Source organism: Nerophis ophidion, linkage group LG14, assembly GCF_033978795.1.
Source record: "Nerophis ophidion isolate RoL-2023_Sa linkage group LG14, RoL_Noph_v1.0, whole genome shotgun sequence".
NCBI classification, from domain to species: Eukaryota; Metazoa; Chordata; class Actinopteri; order Syngnathiformes; family Syngnathidae; genus Nerophis; species Nerophis ophidion.
Window position 1 is genome coordinate 37,353,762 of NC_084624.1, and position 12,674 is coordinate 37,366,435.

The 12,674-nt window shown below is 44.5% G+C and overlaps 1 protein-coding gene across 2 annotated transcripts in view; it reads left to right on the forward strand.

Annotated features, from left to right (window-relative positions):
- The window catches only part of mmp16b (matrix metallopeptidase 16b (membrane-inserted)), an 80,073-nt gene that overhangs the window by 57,962 nt on the left and 9,437 nt on the right, over positions 1-12,674 (forward strand). For both annotated transcript variants that reach the window (XM_061920576.1, XM_061920577.1), the window contains 3 exons: positions 8,202-8,363; positions 12,096-12,313; positions 12,393-12,531. In XM_061920576.1, the coding sequence (XP_061776560.1) occupies positions 8,202-8,363; positions 12,096-12,313; positions 12,393-12,531 (519 nt within the window). The remainder of the gene's footprint in view (positions 1-8,201; positions 8,364-12,095; positions 12,314-12,392; positions 12,532-12,674) is intronic.

Consider the following 12,674-nt stretch of genomic DNA (forward strand, 5'->3'; position numbering starts at 1 on the left):
CCGGCTGGATATAGTCGGACTCACCTCGACGCACAGCAAGGGCTCTGGAACCAGTTCTCTCGAGAGGGACTGGACCCTCTTCCACTCTGGCGTTGCCGGCAGTGAGAGGCGACGGGCTGGGGTGGCAATTCTCGTTGCCCCCCGGCTCAAAGCCTGCACGTTTGAGTTCAACCCAGTGGACGAGAGGGTAGCTTCCCTTCGCCTTCGGGTGGGGGGGCGGGTACCTGACTGTTGTTTGTGCTTACGCACCAAACAGCAGTTCAGAGTACCCACCCTTTTTGGGTACACTCGAGGGAGTACTGGAAAGTGCTCCTCCGGGTGATTCCCTTGTCCTACTGGGAGACTTCAACGCTCATGTTGGCAACGACAGTGAAACCTGGAGAGGCGTGATTGGGAAGAATGGTCGCCCGGATCTAAACCCGAGTGGTGTTTTGTTATTGGACTTTTGTGCTCGTCACAGTTTGTCCATAACAAACACCATGTTCAAACATAAGGGTGTCCATATGTGCACTTGGCACCAGGACACCCTAGGCCGCAGTTCCATGATCGACTTTGTAGTTGTGTCATCGGATTTGCGGCCTTATGTTTTGGACACTTGGGTGAAGAGAGGGGCGGAGCTTTCTACCGATCACCACCTGGTGGTGAGTTGGCTGCGATGGTGGGGGAGGAGGCCGGACAGACCTGGCAGGCCCAAGCGCATTGTGAGGGTCTGCTGGGAACGTCTGGCAGAGTCTCCTGTCAGAGAGAGTTTCAATTCACACCTTCGGGAGAACTTCGAACATGTCACGAGGGAGGTGCGGGACATTGAGTCCGAGTGGACCATGTTCCGAACCTCTATTGTCGAGGCGGCTGATTGGAGCTGTGGCCGCAAGGTTGTTGGTGCCTGTCGTGGCGGTAATCCCAGAACCCGTTGGTGGACACCAGCAGTGAGGGATGCCGTCAAGCTGAAGAAGGAGTCCTATCGGGTTCTTTTGGCTCATAGGACTCCGGAGGCAGTGGACGGGTACCGACGGGCCAAGCGGTGTGCAGCTTTAGCGGTCGCGGAGGCAAAAACTCGGACATGGGAAGAGTTCGGGGAAGCCATGGAAAACGACTTCCGGACGGCTTCGAAGCGATTCTGGACCACCATACGGCGCCTCAGGAAGGGGAAGCAGTGCACTATCAACACCGTGTATGGTGCGGATGGTGTTCTGCTGACTTCGACTGCGGATGTTGTGGATCGGTGGAGGGAATACTTCGAAGACCTACTCAATCCCACCAACACGTCTTTCTTTGAGGAAGCGGTGCCTGGAGAATCTGTAGTGGACTCTCCTATTTCTGGGGCTGAGGTCGCTGAGGTAGTTAAAAAGCTCCTCGGCGGCAAGGCCCCGGGGGTGGATGAGACCCGCCCGGAGTTCATTAAGGCTCTGGATGCTGTGGGGCTGTCTTGGTTGACAAGACTCTGCAGCATCGCGTGGACATCGGGGGCGGTACCTCTGGATTGGCAGACCGGGGTGGTGGTCCCTCTCTTTAAGAAGGGGGACCAGAGGGTGTGTTCCAACTATCGTGGGATCACACTCCTCAGCCTTCCCGGTAAGGTTTATTCAGGTGTACTGGAGAGGAGGCTTCGCCGGATAGTCGAACCTCGGATTCAGGAGGAACAGTGTGGTTTTCGTCCTGGTCGTGGAACTGTGAACCAGCTCTATACTCTCGGCAGGGTTCTTGAGGGTGCATGGGAGTTTGCCCAACCAGTCTACATGTGCTTTGTGGACTTGGAGAAGGCATTCGACCGTGTCCCTCGGGAAGTCCTGTGGGGAGTGCTCAGAGAGTATGGGGTATCGGACTGTCTTATTGTGGCAGTCCGCTCCCTGTATGATCAGTGTCAGAGCTTGGTCCGCATTGCTGGCAGTAAGTCGGACACGTTTCCAGTGAGGGTTGGACTCCGCCAAGGCTGTCCTTTGTCACCGATTCTGTTCATAACTTTTATGGACAAAATTTCTAGGCGCAGCCAAGGCGTTGAGGGGTTCCGGTTTGGTGGCCACGGGATTAGGTCTCTGCTTTTTGCAGATGATGTAGTCCTGATGGCTTCATCTGGCCGGGATCTTCAGCTCTCACTGGATCGGTTCGCAGCCGAGTGTGAAGCGACCGGAATGAGAATCAGCACCTCCAAGTCCGAGTCCATGGTTCTCGCCCGGAAAAGGGTGGAGTGCCATCTCCGGGTTGGGGAGGAGACCCTGCCCCAAGTGGAGGAGTTCAAGTACCTAGGAGTCTTGTTCACGAGTGGGGGAAGAGTGGATCGTGAGATCAACAGGCGGATCGGTGCGGCGTCTTCAGTAATGCGGTCTTTGTATCGATTCCGTTGTGGTGAAGAAGGAGCTGAGCCGGAAGGCAAAGCTCTCAATTTACCGGTCGATCTACGTTCCCATCCTCACCTATGGTCATGAGCTTTGGGTCATGACCGAAAGGATAAGATCACGGGTACAAGCGGCCGAAATGAGTTTCCTCCGCCGGGTGGCGGGGCTCTCCCTTAGAGATAGGGTGAGAAGCTCTGCCATCCGGGAGGAGCTCAACGTAAAGCCGCTGCTCCTCCACATCGAGAGGAGCCAGATGAAGTGGTTCGGGCATCTAGTCAGGATGCCACCCGAACGCCTCCCTAGGGAGGTGTTTAGGGCACGTCCAGCTGGTAGGAGGCCACGGGGAAGACCCAGGACACGTTGGGAAGACTATGTCTCCCGGCTGGCCTGGGAACGCCTCGGGATCCCCCGGGAAGAGCTAGACGAAGTGGCAGGAGATAGGGAAGTCTGGGCTTCCCTGCTTAGGCTGCTGCCCCCGCGACCCGACCTCGGATAAGCGGTAGATGATGGATGGATGGATGGATGGACACTGCTAATAAATACAGTGCATTTATCAAATAAATGAAAACATAACAATAGAACTGTGTATGATATAGTACATGCTAATAGAATAATATTGTGGCTTTGTGCTTATCCTCATTAACTTTCTTTTTATACATGGAGTGATCGTAGTCAAACCTCCAGCTCAGATTCCCATCTTTCCCAGAGCCTCATTCGGGAATGAGCCTGTCTTCCTTTTATGGGTCTAAAAAGGCATGCATAGTCTTTAATGGGCATTCACCCCAGTGTAATTGTAAATGATGCATTATGACATGTGCACTAATGGCAGTCCCGGATGCTCACTTGGGAGTCCTTGCGGTGTGGCCTTCCTTTGGCTTTGGATGCAAAGGGTTGCTTGTGTTGCATGTATCTATGTTCACTATACGAGGGACGAGGGTGTAACCTTTTAGCCGCTGGTCTTGGGTCAGTGGATGCTAGCGGAAGTGAATATCATGTTTTTAAAGGGCAACTATCTCCCGGGGACGGATCTAGTCACATGCAGTACGGACATGCCGTGTGTCTGTCCAAATCAGGTTGGCACTGCAAGTTGCATGCCAACCTCATTCAGTACACTGACCATGCCAGTTTTTATTTTTTGATTTCAAAAGAACTACAACCTTTTCTTAGGTGACTTTTGACTTCAGATGCTTTAGAGCAGGGTTTTTCAACCACTGTGTGCACTAGTGTGCCGTGGGAAATTATACAACTTCACCTAATTGGTCCAGTCTAGAGTCTGTGCTGTATAGAGCTCCGCAGGCTAACCATGTAATACTCCATATCAGTAGGTGGCAGTGGGTAGTTCATTGCTTTGTAGAAGTCGAAACGCGTCGAGGATGTTTTTTTTTTGTGATCCCAATATGCAGAGCACAGCGGGAGGCAGCGTACAGGTAAAAAGTTATGTTACGCTTAAACCAAAAATTAACAAAAGGCAAGTCCCGCTAGGAAAAGGCACAAAAGCATAGGGATGGCTATGCAAAACGAAAGTAAAACTGAACTGGCTACAAAGTAAACCAAAACAGAATGCTGGACGACAGCAAAGACTTACAGTGTTTGTCCGTACATAACATGGCAATCAACAATGTCCCCACAAAGAAGGACGGCGTGGCGAAGTTGGTAGGGGACGGCGTGCCGAAGTTGGTAGAGTGGCTGTGCCAGCAATCTGAGAGTTACTGGTTCAATCCCCACCTTCTACCATCCAAGTCATGTCCGTTGTGTCCTTGGGCAAGACACTTCACCCTTGCTCCTGATGGGTCCTAGGGAGCGCCTTACATGGCAGCTCCACGCCGTCAGTGTGTGAATGTGTGTGTGAATGAGCGAATGTGGAAATACTGTCAAAGCGCTTTGGGCTCCTTAAAAAGGGGTAGAAAAGCGCTATACAAGTACAACCCATTTACCAAGGATAGCGTCTTAACAACTGAAATAGTTTTGTTTGACAATACAAAGCAGGTAAGGCAATAGCACTCAAAGGAAGGTGTGAAGCTGCTACAGGAAAACATCTACAAAACAGGAAGAGCTACCAAAATTTCAGCGCAAGACAGGAACTAAAGCCCTACACACAGGAAAACAACAACAAACTAAAAAAAAAAGAAAACCTGGTGGAGTTTAATTTTTTAACGTTTCTGCTGGTGGTGTGCATCCGTAATTTGTCAATGAAAAAAATGTGCCTAGGCTCAAAAAAGGTTGAAAAACACTGCTTTAGAGTTTCTATTAACCTACATTTTAGTATCTTCTTCTGTGTGTTCCATCCATCCATCCATTTTCTACCGCTTGTCCCGTTCGGGGTCGCTGGAGCCATCGCAGCTGCATTCGGGCAAACACCCTGGACAAGTCGCCACCTCATCGCAGGGCCAACACAGATAGACAGACAACATTCACTCTCACATTCACACACTAGGGCCAATTTAGTGTTGCCAATCAACCTATCCCCAGGTGCATGTTTTTGGCGGTGGGAAACCACGCAGTCACGGGGAGAACATGCAAACTCCACACAGAAAGATCCCAAGCCCGGGATTGAACCCAGAACAACTCCGGACTTTTGTATTGTGAGGCACATGCATTAAGCCCTGCACCACCGTGCTGCCCCTTCTGTGTGTTATTTTTCTTATTTCATGCTACTTTATCCAAACGAGAAGACTTGTACAGGTTGCCACGCCCGTTCCTAGGCAGCAGAGGGCACTATTACTTTTAATCAAATGGTGATTTTAACGAGAAAAAATACATTTCCAGGAAAAGGCATAAAAACACATGCTGACTCACAGCAAAAAAACACTCCTGAATGTAAATATTAACCAAAATAACAACAAAAAACATTATACAATTTGGTCCTAAATTAAGCATTTCAGGCATAAAAATGGCAAAATTGACTAAAAATATCATACCATAGTAGTATTGGCCACGAGCGGATTGATTGATTGATTGATTGAAACTTTTATTAGTAGATTGCACAGTACAGTACATATTCCGTACAATTGACCACTAAATGGTAACACCCGAATACGTTTTTCAGCTTGTTTAAGTCGGGGTCAACGTTAATCAATTCATGGAGACCAAACCAATCAGAACGCACTGTTCATTATTGTGGCCCCTGATTGGCTGAGCCTCAGGCACCGTTACCACATTGTATTTAGAATGTGTAAAGGTGACGAAAGGGCGTTGTTTCATGTGTAAAGGGCTCTAGTGATGTTAAAAAACGTATTTAGAAGGTCGTAAACATGTTTGTCTTATCTTCTGGCTATGAAAATGATGATTTAATGATTCCTACTTTGTGGAAATTAATTTATTGTGTGGCTGCACTAGTGTTGTCCCGATACCAATATTTTGGTACCGGTAAAAAATTTCGATTCCTTTTCTAAATAAAGGGGACTACAAAAAAATTGCCCTGTTGGCTTTAATTTAACAAAACATCTTTGGGTACATTAGACATATGTTTTGTACTGCAAGTTTGTACATAAATAAAGTAGTTAACATACAAGACATCTTGTATTTTATTAATAAGTAAGCAAACATAGGCTCCTAATTTAGCTGCTGGTCATAACGTGGACTTTGGGGTTTGTTTTTCCGGAATGCAAAGGAAAGTTGGCACGGGCATGGCGTAAAGGTAAGGACATATTTAATAATTGCTATAAAAAAAGGAACAAAAGGCGCGCACAAGGCGGAAGTACAAAAACTTGGCTAATGAACAAAAACTTGCACAAAGGCAGAAACTATGAACATGAAACAAAACTCGATAACTGTGACATAAAAAAACCAAAACTTACGTGGAATGATAGGAAGCAAAACTATGGACAGTATCAGAGGTAGCATAGCATGAAGTGAGCAGAGGTAAAGTTGCCAGGCTGACTTCCTGGCAACTTTCGGTTTAAATAATACAGGTGATTAAACAGTTGCGTGAGTCAAAACAAATCAGGTGCGTGACATGACAGTTGAAACTAATTGGTTGGCATGGTAACAAAGCAAACAAGGAAGTGGAAAAACAGGAAACAATGGAGTCTTAAGTAAAACAGAACATAACTAAACAAAACGTGATCACAAGACATGACAATGCTGACATATGCAGTAACATATTGTGTCATTTATCATTCTATTATTTTGTCAACATTATTAAGACAAGTGGTAGAAAATGAATAATTAATCTACTTGCTCATTTACTGTTCATATCTGCTTACTTTCTCTTTTAACATGTTCTATCTACACTTCTGTTATAATGCAATAATCACTTAGTTATTTTTCTGTTGTTTGGATGTTTTACATTAGTTTTGAATGATACCACAGATGTGGGTTTCAATCCGGTACCAGGATCATACATTGGTCATATTCAAAGTCCTCATGTGTCCATGAAAGAAGATGTTGTGATGCTAAAAATGTCGATATCATCATAGTAGTATCGACTAAATGCGCTCCTGTACTTGGTATCATCACAGTGGATGTTAGGTGTAGAGCCACCAATGGCGTTTGTTTACATTGTGATGACAGTGAGCTACACTGTGTAGTGAAGCATGTTTAGCTATTCCTCGTCCTGTAGGGATGATACTTGCAAGAAACTCACTTTATTTGTCGCCATGGAGGCAAAGATTAGTGATTTAGAAGTAGCTACAACACTGCAGAATGCAGATGGACTTTAGCCATGTCTTAAAGCCCCTCTTCCTGAGGGCGTTTCAGTGTTATAGTTTCACCTTTATTGTTAGTTTTTAAGCTAAAATGCATCCGTTCTACCTTTTCTGTCTACACACATTGTCTGCTTGCAAGTACTTCGTGATTGTGCGCTGCCGAACATGCTCGTTTGCTCGTAACCTAACAATGACATGGCGTGACAACGACAGGGGGGCAGGGGCATGGGGGACCAATACTTTTTAGAGGAGGTATAGTACCGAATATGGTTCATTAGTGTATACTAATACAACCCTAGCCTGCACCATGTGTATGTTAGTAAACCTCGGTGGTTAGCACACTCGCCTCTCAATCGGACAATTCAGGTTCCCATCATACGGAATGGAATAAACCGCCTGCGTTACACATGTCTGGAACCAATTAACAGCGATAAATGAGGAACAACTGTAAAAACCTGAAATTTCCTTTCTCATCATTAGTTTTAAGTGAACTGAAACCTAACCTGCATGGATAAACAGTGGAAATACGCAGAAAAACATGCCATATATTTTACAGTAAGATTTCGTAGCACAAACTAAAATAATGCTTGCAGACCTCCGACAAGGCTAACTAACAAATAAACAGCAATACGTTTCACTTTCGTGCTTCGCGTAGGTAACAACTTTATGTTTGTAATGAGACGAGACAGCCCTGCAATGTAAAAATCACGCATTCACAAACTGTACCTTTTAATCCTGCATCACTTCTCTGCAGACTAACTGTTTTGTCACAAGTTCTGAGCACATTATCATAAAAGTGCGCCCACTGTCAGCAAGAACACAGTGACCCAAATTTGAAAGTCGTGGGCATTCAGTCACACATTGAAATGTGCACACATTTCATGTTTTTGACTCATTTTTTGCACCTTTTTTGTGTTGTTGTTGTTGTGAAAAACCACAAGACAGTTGAACACAATGTAAGCTGTGAGCACATTCGCAGTCATCCAGGCGGATACTAGTTGGCCTCAGGGCTTTCCATAATGAATACATTGAAGAAAGGCGTTTCATACAGCACAGTGACTCATTATCAGAGAAAGGGAGAAACGGAACTGTTATGGCGCCCTCTCTAGGACATTTAGGGTCATTTAAAGCTTGGACAGGCATAAAAACACACCACAAAAGATACTGGTTTATTTCATTATGGTGTAATCACTCCAGTATTTTGTTCTGATCCTGTCTTTAGGTAACGACCTGTTCCTGGTCGCTGTTCACGAGCTGGGTCACGCCCTCGGACTGGAACACTCCAACGACCCCACGGCTATCATGGCTCCTTTCTACCAATACATGGACACAGAGAACTTTAAACTACCTCACGATGACCTGCAGGGCATCCAGAAAATCTATGGTAACTCTCACCTTCAATTTCCAACAAAATTTGCATGTGTGATAAGCTCTGCTACAAAAACACTATAGTCAAAGATCCTCTATTATTACAGGACTTCTCTGCTATTTGTAAGGACCAAGTGCAAAAAGCCTTCAGTCAAAGCTTGTCAATATTGCAGGAGTGTTCTGTCATCATGCTATTTTTAAGGACTTACTGCTATTACACTAGCCAAAGATTATGCAACAGGAGTGCTCTGCGTTTTTTATGAACATACTTTAAAAACACAATATCGTCAATGAGCCTTTAGGACAGGAGTCAACTGCTGTTTTAAGCACCTGCTGCAGAAACTCTCCAGTCAAAGATCGTCTATATGAGACCGACTGCAAAAATGTTGTAGTCGAAGTCCAAGACAAGATACTTAACGTTCGAACTGGAAAACGTTGTTATTTTTTGCAAATATTCGCTCATTTGGAATTAGATTCCTGCAACATGTTTCAAAAAAGCTGGCACAGGTGGCAAAAAAGACTGAGAATGTTGAGGAATGCTCCTCAAACACTTATTTGGAACATCCCACAGGTCAACAGGCTAATTGGGAACAGGCGGGTGCCATGATTGGGTATAAAAGCAGCTTCCATGAAATGCTCAGTCATTCACAAACAAGGATGGGGTGAGGGTCACCACTTTGTGCAAACATGTCTGAGAAAACCGTTTAAGAACAACATTTCTCAACCAGTTACTGCAAGGAATTTAGTGATTTCACCTTCTACGGTCCGTAAAATCATCAAAAGATTCAGAGAATCTGGAGAAATCATTGCACGTAAGCAGCAAGGCTGAAAACCAACTTTGGATGCCCGTGACTTTCAATCCCCCAGGCGGTACTGCATCAAAAACAGGCCTCAGTGTGTAAAGGATATTACCACATGGGCTCAAGAACACTTCAGAAAACCACTCTCAGTAACTACAGTTCATCGCTACATCTGTAAGTGCAAGTTAAAATTCTACTATGCAAAGCGAAAGCCATTTATCAACAACACCCAGAAACGCCGCCGGCTTCACTGGCCCAGTGCTCATCTAATATGGACGAATGCAAAGTGGAAAAGTGGTGTGTGGTCTGACGAGTCCACATTTGAAATTGTTTTTGGAAACAGTGGACGTCATGTCCTCCGTAACAAAGAGGAAAAGAACCATCCGGATTGTTTTAGGCACAAAGTTCAAAAGCCACCATCGGTGATGGTATGGGGGTGTATTAGTGCCCAAGGCATGGGTAATTTACTAATCTGTGAAGGCACCATTAATGTTGAAAGGTACATACAGGTTTTGGAACAACATATGTTGCCACCCAAGCAATGTTATCATGGACGCCCCTGCTTATTTCAGCAAGAAAATGCCAAGATACGTGTTAACACAGCATGGTTTCATAGTAAAAGAGTGCGATAGTAAAAGCGTACCGGTACTGGACTGGTACTAGTCCAGACCTGTCTCCAATTGAAAATGTGTTGCGCAATGTGAAGCGTAAAATAAGACAACACAGACCCCGGACTGGGAGAGTGGGAAAGAATTCCACCTGAAAACTTCACAAATTGGTCTCCTAAGTTCCCAAACGTTCACTAAGTGTTGTTAAAAGGAAAGGCCATGTAACGCAGAGGTAAAAATGCCCCTGTGCTAACTTTTTTGCAATGTGTTTCTGCCATTAAATTGTAAGTTAATGATTAATTGCAAAAAAAACAAGTTTTTCAGTTTGAACATTAAAGTATCTTGTCTTAGCAGTCTATTCAATTGAATATAAGTTAAAAAGGATTTGCAAATAATTGTATTTTGTTTTTATTTACGAATTACACAACATGCCAACTTCACTGGTTTTGTGATATCGGAACATCAAATAAACATAAAAATTGTATTTGACGATTAACACTTACATTTTCTATTAGTTGGAGCAGTGTTGTTGTACACCCTTTTATGCCAGTTCATCAAAGTGTAGTATCAGTTTTGTTGTGGCAATTATCAAAACAGATCTTTGCTCAGAAAGAGAACAACGGGCCGAATCTGTCCCGCGGGCCGTAGTTTGCCCACCCGTGCACTACACACACCAATAAACTTGTTTATAGATGTACAATAAAACTCCTCTCAGGAAGTAGCCATTTGTAGTATTTGTTATAACTTTGTGACATGATACAATGCAAATTAATGAACATATAAATGATATATGACAAATTGTAGCCCAAGGCTGATTTCCATCTGCATTTCATTGCAAAGAAACGAGCCCAAGGCTCCCATTAATTCAGCGTTATCGTGAGTTGTATTTTTCATGCGTGTATTTTTGCTGTATTTATCTGGCACCAGTGAAAAGCTGGTTCCTGAAAAGATTGCCTATATTTAACTGTGGTGCAAAAAAGGTTGGGGAACACTGTTTTAAACACCTGCTGCAAAAACGCTATGGTCCAAGATCCTTTAAATGACATGAGTGCACCGCGGATTTTAAGGATCTACTACTAAAACACCTTGGTCAAAGATGCTCTATCTGACAGGAGTGTCCTGCTCTCTTTAATGACCTACAGAAAAAACACTATAGTATAAGATGTTCTAAGGAGCGCTGTTCTTTTTTCAATCATCTGCTGCAAAAATGCTATTGTCAAAGATCCTTTATATGGCAGGATTGCTCTGCTGTCTTTGAGGACCAATTGCAAAAACATTTTAGTCAAAGATCCTCAACATAATAGGGGTGCTCTGCTGTTTTTAAGCACATGCTGCAAAAACATATGGTCCATTATCCTTTATATGACAGGAGTGCACTGCTTTTTTTAAGGATCTACTACAAAAACATCTTAGTCAAAGATCCATGTGACAGGAGTGTTCTGCTGTCTTTAATGACCTGCTGCAAAAACACTATAGTTTAAGATCCTCTGTATGACAGGAGCGCTCTGCTGTTTTCTAGCACCTGCTGAAAAAACGCCATGGTCAAAAATCTTCTAAATGATAGATTTGCTCTGCTGTCTTAGAGGACCAATTGCAAAAACACTATAATCAAAGATCTTCTATGTAATCGGAGCACGCTGCTGTATTCAAGCACCTGCTACAAAAGCGCTGTAGTCAAATATCCTCTCTATGACAGGTCTTCCCTGATATTTACAAGGACTTGTAGTGCAAAAACACTCCAGTCAAAGATCCTCTATATTAGAGGAATGCTATGCTGTTTTTAAGTGACAACTGCAAAAATGCTTTGGTAAAGATTCCTCAAGACTAAAGGGCCTTCCTGCTGTTTTAACTAGCTGGTGCAAAAACACTGAAGTCAAAGATCCTCTATGTGACGGGAGTGCTCTGCTGTCTTTGAGGACCAACTGTAAAACACTATAGTCAATGATCCTGTATATAAAATGAGTGCTTTGCTGTTTTTAGGTACATGCTGCAAAAACGTTATGGTCAAAGATCCTCTATTTGACAGGAGCGCTTTGCTGTTTTCAAGCATCTGCTGCAGTCAAATAGTCAAAGATCCTCCTTTATGACGGATCATCACTGCTATTTACAAGAACCTATAAAGCAAAAACGCTCAAGTCAAAGACTGCCTACATGACTGATTTTAAGACCCACTGAAAAATTTTAAAAAAGCTGTTCAAAGATCCTCTATTTAGCAGGAGTCCTCTGCTGTCTCTGGGGCCCTACTGCAAAACCACAAGAGTCAAAGCTCCTATTAATGAAAGGAGTTCAAAGTTATCTGTGGGACTCACTGCAAAATGACCCTCATCTTCGTCTCTCCAGGTCCTCCAGACAGAGCCCCGCAGCCGACCAGGCCACCACCCACTGCACCGCCTCCTCGCTTCCACCTGCCCACAGACCCGCGCAAGCATGACCGCCACTCCAGGCCACATCGCCCCCCGCAGGGCGCCAAGCCATCCAACCCCAACTCCAAGCCTAACATCTGCGACGGCGGCTTCAACACGCTGGCCATCCTCCGCCAGGAACTCTTTGTGTTCAAGGTGAAACGAGAGGGGCGGTATAATAAGTCACAAAGATGATGAAAATGATAATGATGATTTATTTTCTGGACTTTAATAGGACCAATGGTTTTGGAGGGTTAGAGACAACTCAGTGGTTCCTGGATACCCCATGCAGATTAACTACTTCTGGAAAGGCTTGCCTCCAAAAATTGATGCCGTCTATGAAAACAGTGAAGGCAAATTTGTGTTTTTCAAAGGTATTAATGTTATTTTTTAATAGTTACCATCCTCGAGAGTTATTAGACCAGGGGTCGGCAACCCAAAACATTGAAAGAGCCATATTGGACCAAAAATACAAAAAAAAAATCCGTCTGGAGCGGCAAGAAAAGCCTTATATAAG